Here is a 26,669-nt window from a genome sequence, read left to right as displayed (position 1 = left end):
GACTTAATCTGAACTGGTTTCTATATAGTAACTTCAGAGTAATGACATAAAAGGCTTCATAGTAGCTGCTTGCGAATCTCCTCATACCTTGTTTAAAATTATTTTTCATGGAATAAAAAAAAGCTGGAGAGGTACTCTTTTTGCAAGAGTATGTAGTGATAGGACAAGGGGCAATGGCTTTAATTGAAAGAGGGTAGAATTAGATTGGATATAAGGAAGAAATTCTTCGCTTTCTGATGGTGGTGAGGCACTGGAACAGGATGCCCAGAGAAGTTGTAGATGCCCCATCCCTGCAAGTGTTCAAGGCCAGGTTGGATGAGGCTTTGGGCAACCTGGTGTAGTGGAGGGTTTCCCTGCCCATGGCAGGGGAGTTGGAACTAGGTGATTTTTGAGGTCCCTTCCAACCCTAACCATTCTATGATTCTATGAATAATATCATCTTTAGAAATTTGCCTATTGTCCTATTTTAAAAGCCTCTCCATGGCAAAATGGGGTAATAACCTGCTTTGTGTTGTCTTTCTCTTTCTGGACACTTCAAAAACACGGGAGGTGGTGTATAAATTCACTTGCAGCTGAGGTTTATCTTATACAGTTGTTAACTGATAAGCAAATTTGAATAAATGTATGGATTTCCAGGATTTAAAATCAATGTCGTCATCTTGTGATATGGGGGAGGAAAAAGGGCAAATAATGAAACCTTAATCAATCTAATAAAATTAGTGCATTAATACATTTGAGCTGCTTTATTCCTTCTTTTGGTTGTGGTGTTTGTTTTTTTTTTGTTTTGTTTGTTTGTTTCTTGCTTTTACTTAATTAACTAGAAGGCAATTTCTGGCTTTACAATTAAGGGAGGAATAACTCACACTTAAGAGTTGTGTAGTTAATGCCGTTCATGCTGTGAAATAGAGGAGATGCTAAAGATGGCAACATCTTGGATTCTTTTTGCTTAAACGTTGACTAGCTACAGTTTTGAGCTGTCTGTTGCAAGGTGACCCTTAATCAACACAAAGAGACTAGTGGATGCAAGGAGATGTGCAGGACAGTTTGCAGTTCCTGCTGTTTCCGAGATGCAGGAAGTTGCTGCTTGGCTATGAAATGGTCTCTTCCTCACCTGTGGAAATTGTTTTATCACTCATCTTCTGGCAAATATTTCTTTCCACTTATGACTAACTTAAATCAGTCCGATTCTTACCTCACTCCCTGATTACCCAAACCGCGGCATTAACGGAGCGGTTCTGAGTGCTATCGCAGTTTCTGTGTGGTTTTTTTCCTTCCTATAGAACTTAGCATAGCGTGTGGATTTTTGAGCAGAAACCTATCAGAGCAGGTCCTGTGAAATGAAGAGAGTACTCTGTTGGAAAATACCTCACGGAAAGAGGTTTCTCTGATTTGCGATGGGATTTCTGTGAGAGAAGAGGTGGGAATTAGAAGGCTGGTGCTGGAGGGAGCAACCTGGCAGGTAAGGCACTTGCTTACTGTGGATGACACGACACATGGAGTTGTTGTTCTGAAGTCCAAAGAGAGTCTAAAAACATCGATGTATTTTAGGTTGAATCTGGCGTTTTTTCTTGTGCCAATGAAAAGGTCTTGGTTTTATGTTTCAAGGTGAAAAAGCAGTTGTGTTCTTAAAGGCACGAGTTTTCAGGACGAGAGCATTCCCTTTTTTTTTTGTGTTTTTTTTTCCTAGCCGTGCTTCAGAAAAGTTTCAAGTCCGTTGTCTGCGACAGCAATGGATGAGTGCTTCATCAACCTCTTCGCAAAGAGATGCTGCTCTTAGCCTCAACTTGCGAGTCTTTTTGCTGTCTTAACTTCTGTTTCTGTAATTTATGTTTGTTGCCATAACTGAACGATGCGCATCGCTGAAGATACCTTCGAAGTAACAAAGACTTTTATGTTACTGGGGCAGCGATGCGTTTTTATGGAAGCCGTTTCCAGCATTGTTTTATATGGCAGTTCTGCAATCAAATTGTTAGCTTAAAAGATGTGTTTAAGGCAATTTTCTCTGCGCCTTTTAATTGTGTGGCTGACTAGTTACTGATCATTGCAGTGCAAGACGATTAACAGGGTTACCTTATTTCCTGTGTCTAAAGGACGCCTCAGCTTTAGACCACTGCAGCATTAGTCCTGCATGTGTCAGCTACCACATAGGGTACCCAGTTTCTGTTACTGCTCCGAAGGTGACTTGCTCACCATGTTTCAGTGCCTGTGGGAAGTTTCAGCAAGTTGGGTAGCCAGGGGAGCAGCAGAGTTACAGGAGCACTGTGATTTTCAGGCAAAAGGTGGTTCCTTTACACTGGATTACTCCTGTCTCCAGGGCAGGTGGATGTGCAGCTCTGCAGCCAGGGCTTTGCCGTGGGATTTGGGAAGCTTGGCAGCCCAAGTGAGAGGGGGCTGGCCTTCCCTTTTGGGTAAAGGGCCTCGGAAACCTCCCAGGGGTGATATCTCTACCCAGGAACGCTGTCTTTTCTTGGGTCTTTTAACTTGGATAAATTAATATATTGCAGCAAAATATCTTTGCTTCATACAGCATGAGAAGAAGGATTAGTACAGACAATTTAGTTTGTTAAATTTGGCCGACTGATGGCGTCTTCTGGCTCTGAAGTTGTGGGGCCAAAGAGGAGATGGTGTGTTTGTGGGAAAGATTTCTTCATTTTCCGGTGTATGCATCTGTATTAAAACTTTAGGTGACTTCCTTTTGCTTCTCTCTCGTTTGCCTGTTTGAAAGAGCTTTAGTTGTGTGATACAACATGTCAATAGCTGTGCTGTGATAACGAACTGGTTTAGTAGAAGGCTGCATTGTTGTAACTAAGGGGATTGTGTAATTCCGAACGCTTCCGGGGAGTGGGGGGGACACCCCTCTTAAATTGAAATAAACAGCTTAGTCGTGTGTTACTTGATCTACCGAAGCTGAATATTAATGAGCATAATTTGAGCCTCTTCCCTCTTGACTGGTAGTCAGGGAAAAGCGTCTGTGTATGATGTATGAGGCAACAGAAGGGCATATGCTGCCTCTTAAAAATGTGAAACTGAAATGAGTATTCCTTTAATAGGCATTGAAAATATCACGGGTGGTTTCCCTCTGAAATTGCCTTTAAAAGATAGGAGCGGAGGATTTATGATGAAAACCCACATTTTTTAAAATAAAAATGCCTTATTAGGTGAACCGGGGAGCGAAAGGAGCAGCGTAAATACGCGCCACACGCGCACACACGCCGTGCTTCCAGGAGAGAGGAGAAGCCCGTTCCTGTTCCCTGCTCGGCTCGCGCTCTGCCGGGGGGGCTCCGCGCTGGGGGCCGGCCCGGCCGCGGGCACTGCGGCGGGAGCGGGAGCTGCAGCCGGGCCGGCCCGGCCCGGGAAGGATGACATCACCGGCAGGAACATGCGATGCAGCCGGCTGGCGCGGGGGCTGCTGAGCCGGGGAGGGAGGGAGGGATTGGTGCAGATATTTATGGCATTTCGGGCGAGTGCGGTAAATGCCTTTCCGTTTGTGATTTTTTTTTTTTTTTTTTTTGAGATGAAATCCTCATAATCGCACGTTTTGTGATGTAGAGGCTTTAAAAACAAGGGGGGAGGAACCCACCCCAAGCCCTTAAGACCTCCTTATATTGCTGTTGTGGGTTTTTTTTTGTTTTATTATTGCTCTGCTGGAGATAAAAATATGATACTTTCTTGCCGTATTCACCCTCTTTGCCCCCCAGCATTCTTTTGTCAGTTGTAATCCCCACAGTCTTTTCGGTTAAGCTTTAGCACTGCAGAACTGGAATAAAAATAGACTGTTTCGAGCAGCAGGAATATGATAATCCAAGGCAGACAGCCTTAAGGATATGCAGATCCAGAACATGAGCCAAGCGTTAACGCGTTTGCTAGGGTGTTTACCTGGAGCAGCCCCTTAATAGTCAAAGAAATGTTAGCTAAATTCTTCTCGCTTCTTACATGCCACAGGCAAAGTAAAATGCGCAGCTACTGCGCATCATCTGGGGTGAAGTAGTTTAAGGGCTTAGAAATCTGAGCGAGCGAGTTGCGGTAGCATCAGTGTCTTGGGTAATTTGGGGCTGAAATAGACAGCAAAGTGCAACACTAGTTTCTGCACGCTTTTTAGGTGAGGAGAAAGTGTTTTCTACCTCTAAATTTACTGTAAAGGAAAGGAATCACCATGGTTGATGTGAAAGCTGAGCATGCTGAATTGGCATTAAGCTTACGGTGGATAGCTCAAAGCATGTTAAAAAAAAAATTTAACTCTGGAAGTGTGCCTGTATGCCTTAGCCCAAATATTCCAAAGTGGAAAAAGGTATTTGCTGTCTTTTTAGCTGAGTTATTTAAGACCAAGTTTTTTCTTAAAGTCTTGTTTAAAGCTTTATTTCATACTAAATGAAAACTTAGTAGGAACAAAACTGTTGACAATTTCAGTAAAAGGTTGATAACCTGCAGCCAGTACCCTGGAGGAAGGAATAATGCAAGAGGTTCCTTTGGAGCCGTCTTAGACTCCTCAGAGTCTATGCACAAATGTGAACGACATAGCTGTGTCCCTCTGCTGCTTTGTTGGACTGGAGTTGCTGTATAATTGCAAAATATTGTCCGTCATGTAGAAACCCTCCGTGCCGCATGGTTACCCAAGAAAGCAGTTTTCCTGGTCTAGCCTTTCTGAGCACGTATATTAAATTTTGGATTTGTTTTTAGTTTATGGTGCTCATGGAAAACCAGGGAACTAGTTAATGGCTGGGAGAGGATTTGTTTAGTTTTCTTATGTTTGTAATCTGTGGGTGCTGAGACAATGGCCTGGTTGAACGCTTCAGTTACAGTAAACTGGAGGGACCTGCTGCTGACAGATATTTGTCTAAATGCATTTTTTTAAAAATCCCCAGTCACAGATAGTTCGTCGTCTTCCACAGGCAATCCCTTGTGCTGCTTCACAGTTCTTTACAAAATTTCCTACCACCTAAGTAAACCTCTGGCTATAATTCTAGCCAGCTTACTTTTGCTACCACTAGACTTTGTGTTTTGAGGACTGCTATGGTGTCTCCCCTGAGTTCTTCAGACTAAACAGTGTCATTTGCTTTAGTCCTTTCTCATAGCTCATGACATGTAAACACCTGGCCACCTTTGTCCCTTGGGTGTTCTGTTTGGTGTGTCCTGGGTCTGTTTTGAAGGGTGACACCCGTAACTAGATACTGTAGTTGGCACAGAAGTCTCAGTGTTGCTGGCTGGAACAAAAACCTGTGTGATGTAATTTACATATATGATGCCCTTGTTTACAAATCTTATGATACTTGATGGCACCAGGATGATACCTTCAGGTTTTATCTCTGAAGTGCACAGTTCTTTTGTTAAATCTGAGAGCCTGAGACCCAAAGGATGTGAAACATTTGTATATTTTTGAGGAGGAAGAGAAATGATGGCCTCCCTGCTAAGCATCAATGACAGCTTCTGCTGCCATCTCTAGAGGGATTGGGGCCCTTTTGCACAGAGGAAGAACAATATATTTTAGACAAGACTGCCACGTGTACATCAGAGCTTGCTCTTGTAAAATTTCCCTAAACTACAAATAATTGAGAAGCTTATTTTACCTTCTAAATAGCTCAAACTGTTGCTTTGAAGGAGCACAACTCCTGTGTCGTAGCAGGCTGTTTGGTCTGTCTTACTTAACAGCGCTTCTGGGCTTCCACAGTGATAGAGAAATAAGTGCTTCCCACCTACGCCAGAAGAGGTACTGTATTCAGAAGTGGGATTTTTAAAAAAGCACAGGAATCCAAAGAGACTGGGAAGGATCATACAGACAGTTAGTTGAAGCGTGGCTACAAAACCACCCAATTTTTAGAAGATGAACAAGATTGGGCCAAAAGGGACCAATTCTGTATTGTACAGGTCAGAATATAACGTCATAAATAAAATGCTTCCCAAATCTCCCTATTAAAGAAGGGAGAAGTTTAGAATCTGGCCTCAGAAATGTAATGGAAGTAGAGAGGAGGGACAAGCTGGTGGTGTGCTGCTTTGCAACATTGACTGTAATCACTCAACATGGAGACCATCTCAAACTCCATGGGTGTGTAGAGTTAACATGATGGAATGTGCTCTCCATTACAAGATGCTGCTCCTGACAGACAGGAAAATGTAGAAACTGGTCTTGTCTGAATTTCTGACTAATTATCTTGTCTTTTGCTTTTTTCAGGGTTTCGCAAAAATGATGAAATGAAGGCTATGGAAGTATTGCCAATTTTAAAGGAAAAAGTTGCATACCTTTCAGGTACGGTTATTTTCTTCTGTTGTGGAATGCATAAGTTTGGTGTTAGTCACATGTAAAACGGTATTTTAAATACTTTAAGTATCATTACAAATGTTATGGAAAGCTAGGGTAGCACCTATTCCAGTTGAATATCCCAAACATAACGTGAGTGGTATGAAAGGATCTGTAATAAATATGATACGTGTTTTGTTGAATGTGGAACATACCGGTGGTTGTCTCAGTTGTGTGTTGTCCCCTCCCCTACTGCTCCTGCCTATCCAACAGCATTATTTAGAACAACCTAGAACAACCTGCTGTACTGTAGTCAGATTCCTTCTCTTATTTCTGGTTCTTCTGCTGAAGAGTTTTACAGAGATGGCTTTGTTACTGGTCCATCTGAAGCACTGGAGAAATATCTCTGTTGCAGAGTTGAAATTTCAGTATGTATCTTTTGAAGCACACAATATCTTCATGGTGAAATGAGTTACCATCTAATTTTAGCTATCTCCAGCATACACCTTGAAGTCGGTTGGTTTCTTAAGGAGTAGCAGAGAATTTAAAAGTGGGGTTTAGATGAAGGAATACCGTAACGTATTCTATAACTTGATAAATAACTTTACTTGATGGAATGATGGCTGAGGTGCTTATTCTTGTGAACTGTGTTTTGGTGTGACTTTCTGAAATTAGTACTTCCAAATCTGTTGGGATTAAACAACATCATTCTCTTTACCATAATCTTAGTGTCAAATGATTTAGAGAACAGTCTCATATTTGAAAAGGTTTGTTTTTTTTTTTTTGATAAATAGTTTGTCAGGAACTCCAAAAATAAAGCTCTTATCTGTGAATATTAAAACCAAATGCAGAATGATCCCTGAAATTGTACTCCTTAGAGATTTGCTGTGCATGGATGCTGATGCTTGCAAGTGCAGTGTGTAGTTCACAGTACTTCATCCTCTCCACTCTGCTGAGTCAAGTAGAGGTGTAAAGCAAAAAAGATGTGTGTTTTTAAAAGGTCCTGGCAACTGTAATGAATGATGTAACAGACTGCCCAGAGCCAATTTCCCTGGTAGTATGGGAACTCGTGATTCTTCTGCTTACAAATTGTACTGCTGATGAGGGCTTGCTTAAAACTGTATTTTCAGAGGGAAAGACGACGTGAAAAGGCACTTAAGCGCAATATTTAAATCCCTCATTGCTCTTTTTTTGCACCTTGCCTTATGGCACTCAATGAAAATTTAGTTAGTCAGTTTCCATTCCAAAACCTCTGAATTTTCAGGTTGTCCAGAACTTGGTTTAGACCCCTTAAGAGGGATCTGAAAGATGATAGATGTTGTCTAATGTTAATTTGTAAGGATATGGCATTCTCAAAAGGCATTAATTCAATGGAAGTGAAGTTGGCCAAATGAAAGCTGAAAATAAATTTAAGGGGAGGTGATGGATTATGAACCAGAGCAGATGAGGTGCAGGCAGGAAGAAGTGGTTGCCAACTTGCCTGTGTGAAGGTAGCAGCTTCTGACAGAAGAATGGAGCAAACAGCTGTTGGCAGCAAGACTGGCCAGAACTGATCTGCGAAAATCCTTAGTTTCACATTTCCATTGCGAGTGGAGCTCAAATGAGATGAGATACATTAGTAGTGCAAGTGATTTAAAAATAACAAACAACAACCCACAAAAACACAAATAAACAACAACAAAAAAAAACCCTTACAAAACTGCCACCACTAGGGCTTAACTGGTGTGGAACTAGAACTGTCAAGCTTCCTATCTGAGAACACAAAGATAAGAAAGACTGTTGGATTACAGACTTACAGAGGCTTTCAATGCACCTAATTTTTTTTCTTCAAGAGTGCAACTTTTGCTCAAGTACTTGATTTTAATATTTTTAAGTACAATAACTGGTTACGGTCTGTAGAAGTAGGACAAATTTATTTGGGATATCTCTACTAAAATTCTATCTAAAGATAACTCTGTTATCTCTTCTAAAAACTCTAATAGTCCGATTAAGCCTAAGGCATCCACAAGCATCACTGTAATTTTTGTATTTTGTTCATTTATATTGAAGTTCTGGTAGAGTTGTTGCAACATGTCCATTGTTGATTGTCAAGTACCTTCTCAAGTAGACCTAAAGTATGACAATCAGCAGTGCAAAGAAATACTTCTCTTTTGTAGAGCAGGGAAGTTACACAAATAACACAGTCTGAAAAAAAATTCATGGAGTGTTTGAGATCCTCGGTTCACTTCCCCAGTCTTTTCTCTGCCTTTCTCTACTGAGATTTTCCTTCTCCAAGTTGAATGACTAAACATGGGCTGTATAGCAGTATATCCATCTTTGTGTTTGTAGAATACTAAAGACACTCATCTTTGACAGTGCTGACTTTCTTAAGCACTTCTTGAGACCAGCTTATTGTGAGATGGACATATTAGGGTGGGCCATCTTATGGAGAGATCGGGACAGGCTGGAAGAGTGGTCTGGCAAGAACAGTGTGAAGTTTATCAGAGACAAGTGCAGAGTCCTCCACCTGAGTCGAAATAACTGAAGAGCCCAGTACAGGCTAGAGTCTGTGTGGCTGAGGAGCAGCCTTATGGAAAGGAACCTGGGGGTCCTGGTGAACAAAAAGCTAAAATATGGATCAGCAGTGTGCTGCTGCAGTAACAAAGGCAAATCAGATCCTGGGCTGCATCTGCAGGGGTGTGACTAGCAGAGATAGAGATGTGATCATCCCAACCTACTGAGTGCTTTTCAGGCTGCTCCTGGAGTACTGTGTCCAATTCTAGTCCCCACAATTAAAGAAAAATGCAAGCAGACTGGAGAGGGTCCAAGGGAGGGCTACGAAAATGATCAAAGGGCTGGAAAGCCTGCCCTTAGAGGAAAGACTAAAGGTGTTAGGTCTCTTATCCCTGGAGAAGAGAAGGCTCAGGAAGTACCTTATTATAGTATTCCAGTACTTAAAGGGCAGCTACAAAGATGATGGAGGCTCTCTTTTCTCAAGGAGCTACATGGAGAAGTCAAGGGGCAATGACTGTTTCCACCAGAGGTGTCTCCTAAGCTGTTCTTGAGATGATGTTTTGATCCAATCAGAAATCTTGGTGTTTTCATCAAGTTAAAGATGCCTCCCACTGAGGTACCACTTTTACTCCAAGTGTACTATGATGTGATTAAACTGTATTTATGAGTTTCCCTTTTCTCCTCCAACAGGTACCTCTTCAATCTGTTAGCCTGAGTTAGGCTGTCATTCTATATTGCTGTGATTCAGTCCTTGCTTTTCATTTATTCCTTTCATTTGTTTTCAGGTGGATGTATTTAGCAGATCTACTCAACATAATTTATTTTTCTTTGCACAGTCTGAGTACTTTTATCACTTTGAAAAAACATTTCAGGAGTTGCTTTTCCTCTACCACAAATCACAGTAGATCTGACATGATTCACTTTTGCTTTCTCCTCCATTATCACAATCCAGTTTAGACTCCTTTACTAAGCTATTAATGATATGTTTTTATAAATGAAAAAAAGTGGATTTTTCATGAGTTAGTGTATCTGAAGATGTATTTAGATGGAAGAGAATTCTTTCTCCTTGCCTCTGTTATCTATAGCACCAGCCAGCATAGTTGTTTGTTGTTTTTTTTATTACTATTATTTTTTTTTAAGATTAATTTAGAACTTAATTTTGTACAACAAACAATGTACAAATGAGGACTATGGTGCAGCTAAGTCTTCTGGACTTGGTAAAATCTGTGTGTTCTTTGAATATCTTAAAACGCTAGCGTGGCTGTGATACTCAGACTGATACAGAAAAGTAAAATTAATGATTGGATGACAGTTGGAGTGAAGAGGAGAGATGTAGTCTCTGAGAATTCATTTCTGGAATGTATCTTGAAGCAGGTATATTTTTTGCTAGGACAGGAGGCAAGGAAGTACAGAAGAACAAATACTTCTGTGAAATATTGTGAAGTACACCTTGCAGTATGTAGGTTGATAACTGCAAAGTCCCAAAGTTCACCAAGCTAGCCTGAATTCTGATATCTGTACATATTGATTCTGGAATAAATTTTGTATTGAAAATACTTGTCCTTCATGAAACCAGTCTTGACAGACTGGACTGCTTGATCTTGTATGGGTCAAAGTAACTTGATGTGTAGGGTGCAAATGCTTGGACACAGCTTCCTTGTGAATCCAGTGTTATTTTTCTAAAATCGGTTCTCAAACAACAACAAAGAGGAGGGGGATGGAGGGAAGAGACAAAGCTTCCTTGAACTGATTTTCATCTAACTGGGAAATGTTTTAGTATTATATGTCTCACCATCTGAAACAGAAATGCCTTCTAGAGATGTGTCCATGAAATACAAATAGAGTCTTGGATGCAATTTTTTTGTTAAGTTTATACTGAAGTCTGTTGAAGTACAGATATTCTTACATTTCTACAGGTAGTTATATGAGGAGATCATTTTCTTAGAAGATGCAATTGTCTTGGTTTCATGTGAGGAAATAGCACTTGATAACTGTCCTGCTTTTCAGACGTACCATAAAGCCCACTGTTTGGCTTCACCTCAGTACTTTGAAACTAGGTAAAAAGAAATTTCCTTAAAAATATGCACTACTCAGCTTGTTGGAGTTTGGTGCCAGTTGGAGACCGTTGACAAGACTGTTGTTAGTTAGTGATGTGCACTAGACAGTACTGGTTCATGTTGGATTACTCGTGTGAGTTGGTCAGCTACTCATATGACACATCCTGGCATAAACAGAGAGAATATCTCAGTGCCGTGGGGGTTTTTATATAAAAAGAAAGGGGTAAAAATGGACATCTCACCGATGAAAGTAGTAGCTTAAGGTTTTTTTTTTTAAGACAAACATGGGGTTGAGTTGGATAAAGACTATTGTGAGACCACAGGAAATTCCCACCTGATGCTTCATACATTGTCGCGTTTAACATTCCTGTTTGTATATGACACAGGAGCATGAGGAACAAAGGAAATAAGAGTTATTTATTGGAAAAGGCCTAAAAAAGCTTTCAGTATAGCTGATGGAAAAAACTAAGTCTTAGGGACTTTTTTTGCTTAATATTTTCACTTTTGGTATCTGATTTAAGACTGGACAGTGAAATTCTTCTCACCAAAAATCAAAGCTGTATTAATTTCTTTGTTACTCATCAAGGCCTGAAATTTGTGTGACAGATTCTTGTCTCGAATGTACAAAAATTTCAGGATATGTTTTATCAGAAATTTGAAGCACCATACATTAAAAATGCGTTTTCTCTGTGCTGTATGTGGAGCTCGGAGCCAACTGAAGTGGCATCCAAAATGACATAAAGAATATGGGTTTCTTTCCTCTGCCATGTTGGAAAATCTTATGATACAGGAGTTGCTGTGTGGGAAAGGCCTGGAGGACTGATTTGAGGTGACTGTGTGTAACAAGGCGTTTGTTTAAAATGCTTAGAGAGTGTTAAAGACAATTCAGCGTATGCTCTTCCCTGCCGGCTGCTGCTTTTTAAAGAAGAGTTTCCACCCTGAGCAATCGAGCGCTTTTTCTGGGGGGGGGGTTGCAATCAGTAGCGTTTACCAGTAGGAACATAAATTTTTAAGATCTGTAGCTGATGGCCTGCAGTGCACTGAGAGCAGCATTAAGGACTGCAGCAGCAGACTTCCAGCTAAGCCTGGTAGCTGTGGAGCCTAGTGATCACTCTGGAGCCTAGTGATAGCTCTGGAGCTGCGCGGAGGTCTGGGCTGTTGGACTCTCAGTCTTGTCATTTATCCTTCCTCTCTCTTGTGGCTTCTGTCTTGTTTTTATCCTGTCACTTGCGGTGTAAAAATCCTCAAAGGTTTCTGCGTGGCGGGTGGGTCAGGATGGTCAAGACCAGGCATGCCTCTCTCCATTAGAATGAGACAAGTCAGTTGTTTTTAGTCTCATGTCCCACTTCAGAGAGCCATGGAAGACAAGGATATGAATTTTCTTTTAAGTTTAGGTTTCTGGCATTTGCAGCTTGACAGAAAATCAGAGCTGTATTTGCCTCTTCTGAGTTTCGTTGCGTGCCTCACAGGGAACATGTCCAGTGCAGACAATCCCTGGAGACCTTGACAGCCATCCACGCTGTTCCTAGCAAACACATGCAGACTGTACTGGGGAGGATAGTGATGAATTTTTGAGTGACTGGTTTTATTCATTGCTTTTCACCTTCTTTTCGGAGGGATTTTTTTAAAACTTTAGTAACATGGATTTACAAAGAGGAAGGAGCTGATTTGCATTGAGAAATAAATCATTCAGGACAGAGTTTTTCTGTGTTTCCATGGGACAGGAGAAAGCAGTCCACGCATCCGTGGTTAAGAACATAACTAGCTTGTAAGAATGTGTCTGTGTAATTATACAAGTGTTAATAAAGACAGCCTACTGACTTGAGTTTAGCTTTTAGTAATAGTAACGTTTTTCTTGTCACTAGCAAGGGGTTGGATATAAAATTGCCTTTTAATGTTCAACTACAGTAAGTCTGTGCAATTTAACCAATGTATATGTTTAAGTGGAACCACTCAAAGTCAGATTTTTGCCTTAGATATTAAGCAGATTCAAAATTCCCTGCATTGCTAACAACATTAAAAACAGTGAACTGACAATTCAAAATCTGCACATCAGAACAGGGTAAAAATAGAAATTAAATGCTTAAATAGTATCTGTCTACTCATCCAGTATATGCATTGGACTTGAAATGCTATACACCTAAATTCCGTGCTACTAATGAAGTTAATACTGAGTATCCTATAAATACTTGCCTACAAAGTAGCATAACTCTATATTTAAACTTAATCTGTACAATTGCTGATTCAAAAGTTTAATACATAACAAAGCACCATTGCTGGAGATGTCACAGTGCCAAACTTGAACGTAACTGTACTGTGTAAGTGTAACGCTATGGTTATTCTTTGCTTCAATTTTTTTTGACATATGCTTCCTTATTGTAGGATTTGTGACAATATGCTGATTGATAGTCCCAAAATTCAGTTTTAAGCTGATCTCTAAATGACAGCGTTGGCATTTAACTTGAAATCACTTCTTTGAAGTGGACTTTCATGAAACAGTGTAGGACTTAGGTTTTCCAAAAGTATTCTGAAGACTGATTTTGCAGACAAGAATGGTGTTATGAAGTGGGGTCTTTTAACATGTTTATTTTTTCAGGTGGCAGAGATAAGCGTGGAGGTCCCATTCTAACATTTCCAGCTCGTAGTAATCATGATAGAATACGGCAAGAAGACCTTAGAAGACTAATTTCATACCTAGCATGTATTCCTAGGTAAGTGATGGTCACTTTATAAGCTCTGAAGCTATAGAACAAAATAAATGGATTATGTTGCAGTACACCCACAAGCTAGAAGACTGGACGGGTTAAGAAAATGAGCAAATTCGTACCAAGTTCTGTCAGTTACTGTTTTCTAACTGCTTTTTGGAAGAGACCTAAATAATTACTCTGCCTTGTAGAAGGAAGGCTGTTGGCAGAACGGCTAGTGTGCTTTAACTGAAAGGAGTTTGTGTCTTCGAAGTGGCACTGTCACTGTGTTGAAGATTATGAATACAACTCAAAAGGGCTTTCAGTAAATCAGTAACTAGAAATGTGCTGGTCATTATTCACAACATGCCTTGTGTGGGCTGAGGTCAGCACAACACTCCTAACTGTTATTTGTACTAGATAAGTTATAGTGTCCTGATATAGCTCAGGAATAACCAAGAGGCAGATATGTAGCGTTGCTTGTTTAGGTCTCAGATAAACCTGTGGAGTGATCTGTGAAAGTGCTGATATCGTTGTATTATCAACAATTTAAGCTGTGAATTACAGTGTGCTATTTAAATAAATGGGCAGAAGTCAAATCCAGTGCTAGTGTGTTTGCGTATAAATATACACACACACACAGAGCCATATATATATATAATTATATATATGTAAAAAAGTTTGTTCACATAGAACTTTGTTCCTAGTAGTAACTGAATTGGAGACAAAAAAGATCGTAAGACCCTGACTTGAGGTCCATCTCAGAGTCTGCCAGTGTTTGGTGCAGACTGGAGCAATGCTGACTATGCTTGAATATGTTTGCCTATGACCTCAAGGAGCAGTTGTCATTGTAGTTGAAAAAAAACGCTTGATCAACATCCCTCAATGCAATATCTTCCGTACTTCTATAATGTGTTAACTTATAGGTAGTCTTCTTTGCACCTCATGAAATCAGATGTCTGTTTCAGATTGACAAAAGCGCTTTCATAAAATAACTTCAAGACATCTAGTTGACCATGTGTATGGCCTTCCTTAAGAGTGATTGTTGGTAATGTAATTATTCTAGTCTGTGTTTCACTTGAAAACTAATTCTGTCCCGGCCGAAACCAGGACAGCGCGTTAGTACTTTTTTTAAGTTAACTGGGAGATTTTTGTGGAAGTAGAAGGAGGATGGGAGGAAGGCTTGAGATTTTTACTTCTGAAATACTTTGACTTCATATTTGAATGTTTGAGATGTATTCTAGCTGTCTAGAGCTTCAAGTTACTAGAGAAGTTAATAGATAAATATGCATCAAAGTATGCCCAAGAGAGTTTTCTAAAGATAATCAGGCAAAATACAGTGGTCCTCTGGCAACAGTTGTATGTTAGTTTAGCATCAACAGATTTAAAATTAGAAGAAAGTTAATGCAGGTTTTATGTCTCTTCAAGCATGGCAAAGCTCTGAGAATAAAGGGAGCATTATTAAAAGCAAGAATCATTTTAACGCAATTCATGTTTTAGGGACTGATCATGCAACTCTTGCTAATTAAGAAGTCCCAATTGGTACAAACAACCCCACATATTTGGTCTGTCTATTAGTAATTGTAGTACTGTTAACTCTATGTAGCTGAAGATTCAGCAGTATCAGTTGTTTGGCAAGATATCTAAACACTTAAAGGTGATTCAGTCTCACAGTTTTACTAATCTAACAATTTATCTGATTTAAAAATATTGCTAAACTTAAGTCATCGATGCTGACTGGACCAGATACTAGTGTAGTTCAAGTTTACCTAATAGATGACCTTGGCTGACTAAAGCCTCCTAGAACAATTTTTGTGATCCTTGGCCAAAAGGGATTCATCCTTTGTCAGATGATGGGGTCATATGATGGGAGGACAAATCTGCACTGTATCACATGATGAGAGGCCGCTTTGTACACCCCAGTAGACTTGTGCCTTGTGAGTTAGTGGCAAGCACTCCTCCTCATGCAGTGCTCCGTTTGTGTGGTAGGATAGAGATGGGCTGGGCAGCACTCATATAATAGCATGCAGCCTTTCAGTGATGGGTGTGTCTTTGAAACAGTAGTTGGTTTTGTCCTTTAATCTCGTAAGGCTGTTAGAAAACATTTTCACCATGGTCAGAAGATTGTACGTTGTAGCCTACATGTGTTCCAAGCTAGGCAATTTTAATGTATTTTCTTGCTCTCGTCATTTTTGACATTCCTATGGGCAGGTGGGACAGCCAGCGTTTATCTTTATAAACTCCGTTTTTACATGATGGTTTGTTTTTTATTTTAAAATAAACTTAAAAAAACCCTCCTGTTCTAAGGAACCTGTATTATCACTTCTTTCAGAAGCTCTTCTGCTCTCCTGTATCAATCATAACTCATCTTCATAGAATCATAGAACGGTTTGGGTTGGAAGGGACCTCTAAGATCATCTAGTTCCAACTCCCCTGCCATGGGCACAGACACCCTCCACTACACCAGGTTGCCCAAAGCCTCATCCAACCTGGCCTTGAACACTTCCAGGGATGGGGCATCTACAACTTCTCTTCCTACAATGTGGCCTAAAACTGTGTACAATGTGCCAGTGGAGCTTCCTTACTTGGACACTCTGAAAACCTCACCACATGTACTCCAGAATTGTATTTACATTAGTCACATCCTTAAAAGTGACTCGTGTACTCAAACAATGGACGTTTGGTTCCTTTTAAGTGTCCATTGGCTGTGACACATTGGTTTTGAAATATTTTCCCTTTCCATGTTAACAAGGTCATGCAGCAAATTCTGCTGGAACAAACCCAAAATTTCTGGTGTTGGTGGTGATTGCTGCTTTTGATCAGCAGCAAGCACTCAGTGTACAAAAGGTACTGATGAAAAGAAATTAAATCTACCATTCCCAGAAGAGTTGCCAAAGAATTTGGTGTAAAGTCTGTCGACTTTTATTGAGCTCAGATTTTGTAGGAACAGGTTGATGTGGTTTTCTTCACAGCCACGAAATGCTTTCTTATCCATTAACTATCCACAAATTGATTCTGTTACAGAAGAAATTGTCACTAAAGGGTTTTTTTTCCCTCTACATACTCCTTAACTCTCAGATAATATGGGAATAAATCTGAGACAGTTAAAAAAAAGTTGCAGAAATGGTGGGTGAGAACAGCATGCTATCTTCTGTCTTTTAGAGAATCCCCTCAGTCATTAGAAAAGCATGAGTATTGTCATCACTAAAGCGTGCGTGTGTTCTGTGGAGTCGATCGTAAATGAATTACATATTGCTGCTTCAGTAAATGGTTTGTTTAACATGTGTAAGGTGAAGGAGAAACAAGACTGGAAGATGAATCATTGTGAATATAAACAATGAAAATGAGAGAGGAGATAAAGGCAGATTATCAAATCAGCAACAGGTGTAAAGCTATCACCCATGAAGAGTGTGGCAGGGGAGTAAGAGAAACTCCCTGGGAAGTTCATGAGATATGCTGTTTGTGTTAGCTAGTCAACAGTGAGACCCTAGGGTGTTACGGCTAGCTGAGGAGACCACGTTCGTTAGGCAGTGTGGTGCAACAGAGTGCTGTGTTTGAAGTTGTAATGCTTGATAACCTTTTCTTCTTTCTTCTGCAGTGAGGAAGTATGTAAACGAGGATTCACCGTCATTGTAGATATGCGTGGGTCAAAATGGGACTCCATAAAGCCACTGCTGAAGATTTTACAGGAATCCTTTCCATGTTGTATTCATGTTGCACTGATAATCAAGCCAGACAATTTCTGGCAGAAACAGAGGACTAACTTTGGCAGCTCTAAGTTTGAGTTTGAGGTAATTTCCCCTATGGTATACAAATTTACATGTATTTCACGGTTTTAAGTGTGCTCACTATTTCACCATCTTGAAAACTCTCAGATAAATTTTGTTCTGGATGAGAAGAGGGGTGCATTAGACCAGTGGTGCTAGAGGGAATGTGGTTTTCTTCATGTACTTAGGCTCGGTAGTTTTCCATGTTGTCATTTATATTCTTTTTCTGAGCATGAGAAAGATGAAATTAGGGTTTTACACCTAATGGTAAAAAGTTTAGATTTCATCTGTTTGTTGTCTTGGTCTGCATTGTGATAATCGTGATATCACCAGCATCCAGAGGAAAGCAGCCACCTGAACCTTGCTGTTATCCTCCTGCTGCTTTACAATACACAAAGTGAAAACTTCATCAAAACAGTACTCAAACAAGTGGTTGCTGTTTTCTCCTTAAGTGTAGTGAGGTAAGAAATAATTAAAATATTTCTCTCATTTGGGGAAATACCTGCAAGACAGCAGGCTGATCAGAATTGATATTTGAAAAGCAAATGTACGAGAAAAGTTAAGTCCTGTGTACTTCATGTGCCAAATGATCTCTTACAAAGAGAAAAACAAAAACTTGAAAGAGAATTTCAAATTCATTTCATGAACAACATTTTTTTAATTTTCATTTTTATTTTTTAGACAAATATGGTGTCTCTGGAAGGCCTTACCAAAGTAGTTGATCCTTCTCAGCTAACCCCAGAGTTTGATGGCTGTTTGGAATATAACCATGAGGAGTGGATAGAAATCAGAGTTGCCTTTGAGGACTATATTAGCAATGCAACCCATATGCTGTCCAGACTGGAGGAACTGCAAGATATATTGTCAAAAAAGGAAATGCCTCAGGACCTGGAAGGCGCTCGCAATATGATAGAGGAGCATTCACAACTAAAAAAGAAAGTCATTAAGGCTCCTATTGAGGACCTTGATGTGGAAGGACAAAAGCTGCTCCAGCGGATACAGAGCAGTGACAGCTTTCCCAAAAAGAACTCTGGGTCAGGGAATGCAGACTTACAGAACCTTTTACCCAAAGTATCCACCATGCTGGACAGGCTGCACTCAACACGGCAGCATCTGCATCAGATGTGGCATGTGCGGAAATTGAAATTGGACCAATGCTTTCAGCTTAGGCTGTTTGAGCAGGATGCTGAAAAGGTAAGGGATTGGGGAAGGAGAGTATAAATGGGCACTGCTTGATGGGCTTGAAAGAAGTACCAAGGATAACTGCGAATGGTGATTTTTGTCTTTAGAGTTAATCACTAGCCTTTTAATGAGAAATAAAGGGTTTCTTGATTGAAAGTGACTCTTAGTCTTCTGGAGTAAAGGAGATGGGGTAGTAATTCTAAACTGCAAAGAACACTTGTGGCTCTCACTGCAGAAAATTCGAAGCAGTAATGACTTTAAAGCTTTTGGTTTTGTAAGTTCTTGTTCCAGACGGATACTTTTGCACACATCAAGTGAAGGTGAATGCTGCATACTTTATAAATACAGACGACTAAGGACTACATCAGTCTCCTTTTGAGTGACCCTTGGGATTTGAGTGACAGGCAGTCAACAAAGTCTGAAGAGGCTGACATGGGGAACTGCTTCATTGATGCAGGCTTTTAAGTCCCAGGCTAAAAACTGATGTATCTCTTTTGACAGTGCATATGTTATTAACAGGGGACTGAGTGATCTCAGAATGTTTCGGGCTAACCAGTCCCTTCAAATGAGAAAGCCCTTGATTGTCATGGAATTTGAAGAGGAAATATGTCAGGCTGTGCACTTTTAGATGAGCTCAAATAAGATCTATTTTCATATAGAATGGTTTTGCAATCACTTGTTATTAACTTGTTACTATGGAACAAATAGCTTTAAGGAAGGGTGAGGAGCTTTCCTCCGGGAGAAGTAACTAGACTATGCAGTCAAGTGGTAAGTATGATCTTTGTCAGATTTCTTAAAATATTTTATCTAAGAATGCCTGAACTGGGTGAGACCAGAGGTCTATGTTAAACCAGAATCCTGCTCTCCAGCAGTGGTCATAAGCAGATGTGTGGGGAGGAGTAAATGCAGAACAAACGTATATAATACTTCTACTTCCTCCTTCTTCCTCTGTTTTCTGCCTCCGTACTTTCCCTTGCTCTGATCATTTCCGCTCAGGGACTTTCTTTACATTACTCTTAATGTTTTCTGCTGTTTTTAAAAAAGAAATAATTTGATAAAAATAGCATTTAAAGTGTTTACTGAGTGGATATTGCTGAAAATAGTAGGGGCATGTGAAGTGTTGAAAAAAATCTAGTCAAGTCAATTTAGAGTTAGAAAATCATTTAGAAAATAACAAGGTGTTGGTCTAGTATTGCTCTTTCAAGTCCGAAATGCTTTTTAGCAACTTTTCAGCCACTTAATTACATCATTAATTACTCTTCATTGCAGTGTGAACAAAATATATTTTGATGATGCTCACATGGTATTGAAAGATACATTCTTCATTTACTCATCTAGAAGTTGCCTACATAACTTGGGGCTTTAAGAAACGCCTTGTTAAATGTTTGAGCCTGTGGGATTGGTCTCTGTCCTGCCAGGTAGTTGCATAAGTTCCGATCTATGTTTTCTAGGTTCTCGATTCCAAGAATAAGTCTATATTAAATTAGGGCATCTTTCTTTCAAAATAGAGGGAAATGTTAGGCACCTCAGAATGGGGTTGACAGCAGCTAGCATACCGGAGACTTGATTCTCTCATCAACCAGTAGAAAAAGATATTAAAAAGGTTTGTATAGTATCCCAACCCACTTTTGGATTAAGGCCCTTGCCTTAATCTGTTTGAAGCCTTTGTTTCACTGCTTATGTCCGATTAGATTTCATAGCTCAGGGCTTCTTTATCAATGTATTGTTCATGTGGTTGAGTTAGGTGCGGGAAAGGGCTGGATCTTTGTTGGAATAATAAAATGTATTGAATGGGAAGGAATAAACCTTGCACGAGAAATCCGGGCTGGTTCAAGAGAAGAGAAGGCCAAGAAGGAGTGAGGTGAGAGGGAATTTGATTGGAATTGCCCTGTAGATATCTGAAGGCAGCAAAGTCAGACTCCCTAGAGAAAGGTGGTCACCAGCAGGACCGGTGTCTATTTTGAGTAATGCTCTAATACATCTTCACTGTAGTCTAGATAAGAAACTGAAAATTTTAGGAGTATGTGATCAGTTGTCTAAAGTTGTCTAAGCTCTTAAAACTTTTTTTTTTTTTGATTTACAGTCCTTACTATATTGTTGTCTACTTATAATTTTATTTGTCACGTACTTGGGTGGAATACTAGATTTGATAATACTGCTCTGTTAGCCAGCATATGTTAAAAGATCTTTAAATGAGTACTTACTGCTCATTGCTACCATTTTTTTCTGAGTGTTTTTTTTCAGCTTATCCAGAGAGTAGGTAGGTTTTTTGAGCTGAGATATAACAAAGTTTTCAAGACCATTGCAGGGGGTGTGTGTCTAGTCTTTAGTTGTGCTGCTTGGTCTTTGAAAACTTTGCCTTCCAGTTCCACTGTTAACATACCTATATATCTCCATTGTTGGTCATTGTCAGATAAGGTCTTTCCTAAAATTTGTTTGAATATTAAAATACTTTTCTTTAAAAAAAAAACCAAACAACCAACAAACCAAGCATATTTAGAGATTGTCCTTAAACTTGTCTGAAAGTAATTAATGTGTAACTCTGTGCTAAGTTTTTTTAAATTGTTTAGCAATAGAAAAGTTGTTTTCAAATCTGCTGTAAAGTTATGAACTAAAAACATTAAACTTGCTGCTGAAGTATTTGATCAGCAAGAATGAATTTATATTTAATTTCCATGAGTTGCCATTTCCATTCTAAATTACTAAGCTGCTAACATCATAAAGTGCTGACATTAGAGAACGTAAAAGCTTGGTAACTCAGGGCTGTGCTCCAAGCCTGTTTGTTTACTATGACTTCTTTGTAGCAATGAAGTTTATGACTTTATGATTATGACTTTACTGTAGCTTGTTGAGAGAAACACATTTAACAGACTCAGCTGTTTCGTCCAAATAGTAGCTAGTTAGATGTTAATGAGAGAATTACTTGTCTGTGATTTCTGCCTTAACAAATTAGTGATTTGTTTTTTTCTTTCCTTAATATTTTCTTGCAGATGTTTGACTGGATCACACACAACAAAGGTCTTTTTCTGAACAGCTATACAGAGATTGGAACCAGTCACCCCCACGCAATGGAGCTTCAGACACAGCACAATCACTTTGCCATGAACTGTATGGTAAGAACATGCCTCGCTTCAGCACTCTGACACATGGTCCGTTTGCTCTATGTTAAGGTAGAATTTGTAGATCATACACATAAATTGTTCCTTCTGTTACAAGTAGTGCAAATTTGTAGTTAAGCAGTGAAATTATAAAACACAAAGGAGGGAAATAAAGGGTAGCCAAGTACAGAAGTACTGTGATCAAGCAGCAAAATTATTTTGACCAGTGGCAGTATTCAACACAACCTCAGCACTTCTCAAATATAAGCATCCAAACTTCTAGAACCTGGTATGTGTGTTTGACTAGTGCTTCGAGTCTTGTAGGGAATTCGAGAGAACCATGCGGACTACAGAATTTAGCTCTCCATACAGAAAGAAATAGCTCTCAGGATCTTTTGAATAGATTGCAACTCAGACAAAAACTTCTGAGAAGTAGTGATCAACAGCTGAGCCTGGTGTAATAATTTTCTATATTTTTAAGCAGTCTGGCGCAGTAGAATGGAGCTAAAAGAAACTTTTTTTTGGTCAAATATCATCTTAGGATGAGCTATCATTAGACTGCAATTAAAAATTTGAATTTTAACTGGCAGTGAGTAAAAGCTGCTTATTTTCAGTTTCATGAATTCCTGTTTGGACATGGAGACGAAATTCTCCACTATGTTTTATGTCCTTTTCACTAGGAGGATTGGAGGTGTTTAAATATCTCTGGGAGTCTGGGCCTAAATCCAGTCCCTGGCTGTCAGCTCAGCGAAGGAAGAACACTACTGGTCTTGTTAGAAATTAACGTCCTTGGCAGTCCAAGGATAGGACTTGAATTAAAGTATGGTCAAAACAATCAGCTCTTGCAAGAGGGTGTTTTTGTAGGACAGGACTACTAATTGTGAAAAGAGAGAGTGGCAAAGTGAACTTACCTAGGTTATGTATCTTGCTGAAATAATGGAAGGACTAGTAAGGCAGGTCTTGTGTGTGGTATAACTGGAGTTAAGGCAGTAGAAGACATGAGTGGAGGAGTTATGTTTTCTTCTTTTGCAACTCAGCTATGTTTGCAACACCTTTAAAAAAATAAAAATCAGTATGAACTTTTTGAAAAGAGTAAGACAAATGCTGGGGAACATTGTAATTAAGTTATGTAAGATCATATATGGATGTAACTTTGACCATTAGGTTTGGAAGGTATAGTTTCAGTCCTGGGGCGCAGGGAATTGCTCCTTTATGGAGTACCTCATTGTTGTTTCTCATTGCTCTGCATATGAAGTGGAGCAGAAAGAAACTCTCAGGAGGACTGTAGGCATCGTTGACATGAGATGACCTTTGGAATTTAGTAATTTTGGATGACTTGCCAGGCAATTCTTGGGCTTGTACTCTAAAGGTTAAATTCTTCTGTCAGCCTGTCCTGACAACAGTCTCTGTTGTCCTCTTTTCTTCAAATTGGATGACTTCCTCTGCCACTTCCATACTGCTCAGATGCTATCAACAGTAGGAAGCACTTGAGCGAAGTAGCATAATCCCTCCTGCTCTTTTTGCTGTTGTTTTTTTGCTGTTAATCTCTTTTGCCTGTAGTAGTCAAATGCATTAGTTACAGGAGACTTTTTGCAGCCTGTACAATGATTTCTTGAGGCATGCAAGGAGCAGCTTAAATTGGGGGCAAATTAAACAGTCCAAATATTCAAACAAAGTGCAGTTTTTCAGTGTGGTTCTGTTGCATAGCCCCTTAAGAAAGTGGTTCTTTGGCACAGAATAGGAAAATACAAATTCAAAACGATTAGTCCTTGGTTTTGATTTAAGCAGCATTCAGATTTTCTGGGTTTTATCTGATTAAATGGCAAAAACCTTACATGTAGATTAGTGGGAAAGATTAAACTGAATGTAACAGAAAAAAATGATGTGAGCTGATTGAATTTTGGCAGGCCTTACTTTTCATTAGCTTTTAACTGGAAAAATGTTGGGCAGTCTTAACTCCTGCTAGCGTGTTCAGCCTCTCCCTGACCACTCTTTGCATACACTCTGTGCTTAACAAGCTACTGTTTGTTCACTGTTCCTGTCACTGTAACTATTCAGTAATCAGAGTTGATTTAAGATCACTTACGTGAATGCTCTAACACTAGAGATGGAATTTAACATTTAACCCATCTACAACCATGCAAATTTATGCAATCAGATGGAGTAAAGGAAGGAAGAGTGACAATTATGTATTAGGTTTATTATATGCTGGAGATTTGGGAGGCTTTTCACTGTGGCCCTAATTGGACCCTAATAGATCTTTCTTTCCAGGCAGTTTCCTTAAGCTCATTTTAGGTGGGGAAGGGCTGTTCAAAGAATAAATGCTGTGCAAACAGCTAAATGCAACCTCTTGCACTTGCTCACAGCTTAACCCTGATAATTGATGTTGCAGCTGCTTTTCCCAACGCGTTGTGGTTGCCGCAGGGCATGTGCTCCCTTCACAGCAGGTGCTACCCTCTGTCAATAGCTGACTCTCCCATCTCCCCTTCCTTCCCAAGTAGCAGCTTGGCTTTCCGAGAGGTGCAGGAGGGCAACTTCTGCAGCTGCTTATGCCAAACTCGGGTGAGAAAGAGCGACGGCTTCTGGGTGAGGTGCCAAAATTCTAATCTGGTCTTCCAGTCTGAAATGAGCCACCTGGGTGTAAACCATTGTGAAAGCTACTTAGTTCCCGTCATGAACAGGAGTTGGTTACATCAAGGGCAAAGAGGATTTGCTGAGTATTTCTTTTTTTCCCTTGTAATGGCTTTCTGCCATTTTTAGAAACTGATTTTCAGTATTACAGCACAACATAGTTGGAAGTTTAAACCAAATGTTGTAAAACAAACAGGTGAAAATACATTGGGGGAGGAGATTTAACTGTACTTTTAGCAATTTCATTAGCAAGTGATATGTCTAGGAATCTTGTGTATTCAGTATGTGATAGGCTCATGTGGTTGCATTTCGAGGTAACAGGAATAAGTTCATGGAAGTCTTAATACCCACACTAGTTCTCAGTGCATTGAAACTGTCCCAGAGAAAAGCTGGACAGGTGCAGTGATGCACATTGAAGATAGATTTTTGGTTACCATTGCTTAACACACAGGTTGATGTGGCTAGAAAGGCTACTGTTGGAAAGGTAGTTCACATGTAGGTATGTGACCTGCTATTACTGAATTTAAGAGGCCTTGCATGGGTAAATGTCAAGGCTGTGTCTTTATAGGGCAAGTAGATCCCATGTTCCCTAACTCTGGAGAAAAATAAAATCACAATGATTCTCTTCTCTAAAGATGAGGATGGATTTTCAGTACCATTTAAAAGGCCTGCTTTCAGCGACAGTAAATCGCTGTTTTCAAGTCCTGAGATTTGAGTTAAGCAATACTCAGTTTCAGCTTGAAGTTCCTCTTCGGGTGACTAAATCAATGCTTCACTTCTCAAAACAAGTTTTTAGTACCTTTTAAGGGAGAAACTTGCAAATAAAGCGTCGTAAGAGTTGCAAATACAAAAATTATCTGTTGAGTTTTTGAACTGCAAGAACAAAGTGCTGGTGATAATACAATTAAGTCAGTCTTGCATGTGAGAGTGGGAGAGACTGATTCTGTGTCTGTCCACTCTTTTTCCTGCCATTTTCCATACTCCTGCTGGGACACAGGGGAAACAAAAGCAGTCGTGAAATACGGGTGAGGAGAAGGAAGAGGATGTTATCTACTTGAATATGATGTTCTACTGTTCTTGCTAAACCAAATGGCCTTGCTTTCGTTACAGCTTAACCGTGCCCCTCACTGCATTGGTGAGGGTCAGAGTGATTGGAAAGTGATGTAGGCAAAAGGAAACTTTCTTTGGAGAAAGCTGACGCTGGCTACTATTAAAGGTCATGCTAGGACTACTTCTTGTCTTGGGACTGGTAGGACCATCAGTAGAAACCATGTTTATTAACCATAATCCAGAAAGTCCTGTGTCAATTGTAAGCATATTGCTAAGTTGATTAATGTTCTCAGAAGAGGCTGTTTGCATGTACTAAACCACTTTATCAAGATAGTAATCAAATAATTAATGTAATCCAAAAAGCGAGTGCCAGAGATAAGCATTAGTGAGAGTTTTGGGAGCTTAAAATAAAAGTATGAACACAATGCTTGAATCTCACTGGGTTTACAAAGTTACAAAGATGACTGACTTGGCTTGAGTTGCTCAAATCCAGCCACAGGGACTGGTACAAATAAAAATATTAAGAAGGTCAGGTGAGGTAAAATCAGCTTAGCTGACAGCTAGTGCGATTTTTTCCTCTTCCTTTGTAGTACTTATATATTTCACTCTTGAGATTCTTTTTATTTTAAATATGTATTTTTGTAACCATACAGAGTTATCACTTGAGATAGACTTAAGCACTATGTGAATTCTGGGTCCTCTGAGACTTCAGCAAGTGAGAGCAAGACCACAGGTTGTAAATTGTGTGTTCTTTCTCAGGTTGCTTTGAAATGCAGATTTTCATAAAAGACTTTGTGCAGAATGGTGAACAATAGTAAGCTAGCTCTTCTGTCTTGTGGGGGTCATGTCTGTTTTGTGGTTTTTGGTGGTTTGTTTTTTTTTGTCTGATTGGTTAGGGTTTTTTTTAAACTAATAGATTACTCAGACAGGACTTTCAGTAAAAATAAATAAATAAAAGTTAAATGGTAAAATCCTTCAACTGTCCAATCAATTTAACATCCCAAATAGACAAGATAAAGATTCTGAATGAGGATGGGGCAGTAGAGTAGGTAAAATGTATTCTGTCAAGTTTTTGATAGTTCTAAATAACCAGAGTTAAAGCAAATCATGGATTTGTGATGTTTCTGAAGTTCAGGGAATGCACAGCTGTGGATCCTGGTCAGACTGGGAGGATGCTTTTTGAGTGCACATCCATAAGGGAACCTTTATGGTGCCACAGCAGTTAATGGTTAGACACAGTGTCTGGATGCCACCAGCCTGAGAAGAGACTGAAAGGGTAAAATGAGTTTAGACTGTTTCCAGCTTCTGAGTAGCACTCCAAAGACAACAAGATGAAATAGATTAGGCTAGATGTGCAATCCTTAAGAAGGAAGAAGCAAATAAACAGATTTTAAAAAGCAATCAGCTGATGAGGTGTTAATACAGTAACAAGTATGTTCATGTCAATGGATCATGAACTAAAGGAATAGACAATG

At 39.6% G+C, this 26,669-nt stretch overlaps 1 protein-coding gene across 1 annotated transcript in view; it reads left to right on the top strand.

The window, feature by feature from the left end:
- The window catches only part of TRIO (trio Rho guanine nucleotide exchange factor), a 261,915-nt gene that overhangs the window by 67,747 nt on the left and 167,499 nt on the right, over nucleotides 1-26,669 (top strand). The window contains exons 2-6 of the mRNA XM_086608471.1: nucleotides 6,167-6,241; nucleotides 13,379-13,493; nucleotides 17,065-17,257; nucleotides 17,915-18,427; nucleotides 21,406-21,528. Coding sequence (XP_086464597.1) covers nucleotides 6,167-6,241; nucleotides 13,379-13,493; nucleotides 17,065-17,257; nucleotides 17,915-18,427; nucleotides 21,406-21,528 — 1,019 coding nt within the window. The remainder of the gene's footprint in view (nucleotides 1-6,166; nucleotides 6,242-13,378; nucleotides 13,494-17,064; nucleotides 17,258-17,914; nucleotides 18,428-21,405; nucleotides 21,529-26,669) is intronic.

Source organism: Tauraco erythrolophus, chromosome 3 (genome assembly GCF_009769465.1).
Source record: "Tauraco erythrolophus isolate bTauEry1 chromosome 3, bTauEry1.pri, whole genome shotgun sequence".
NCBI classification, from domain to species: domain Eukaryota; kingdom Metazoa; phylum Chordata; class Aves; order Musophagiformes; family Musophagidae; genus Tauraco; species Tauraco erythrolophus.
This window is presented reverse-complemented; position numbering and strand designations above follow the sequence as displayed.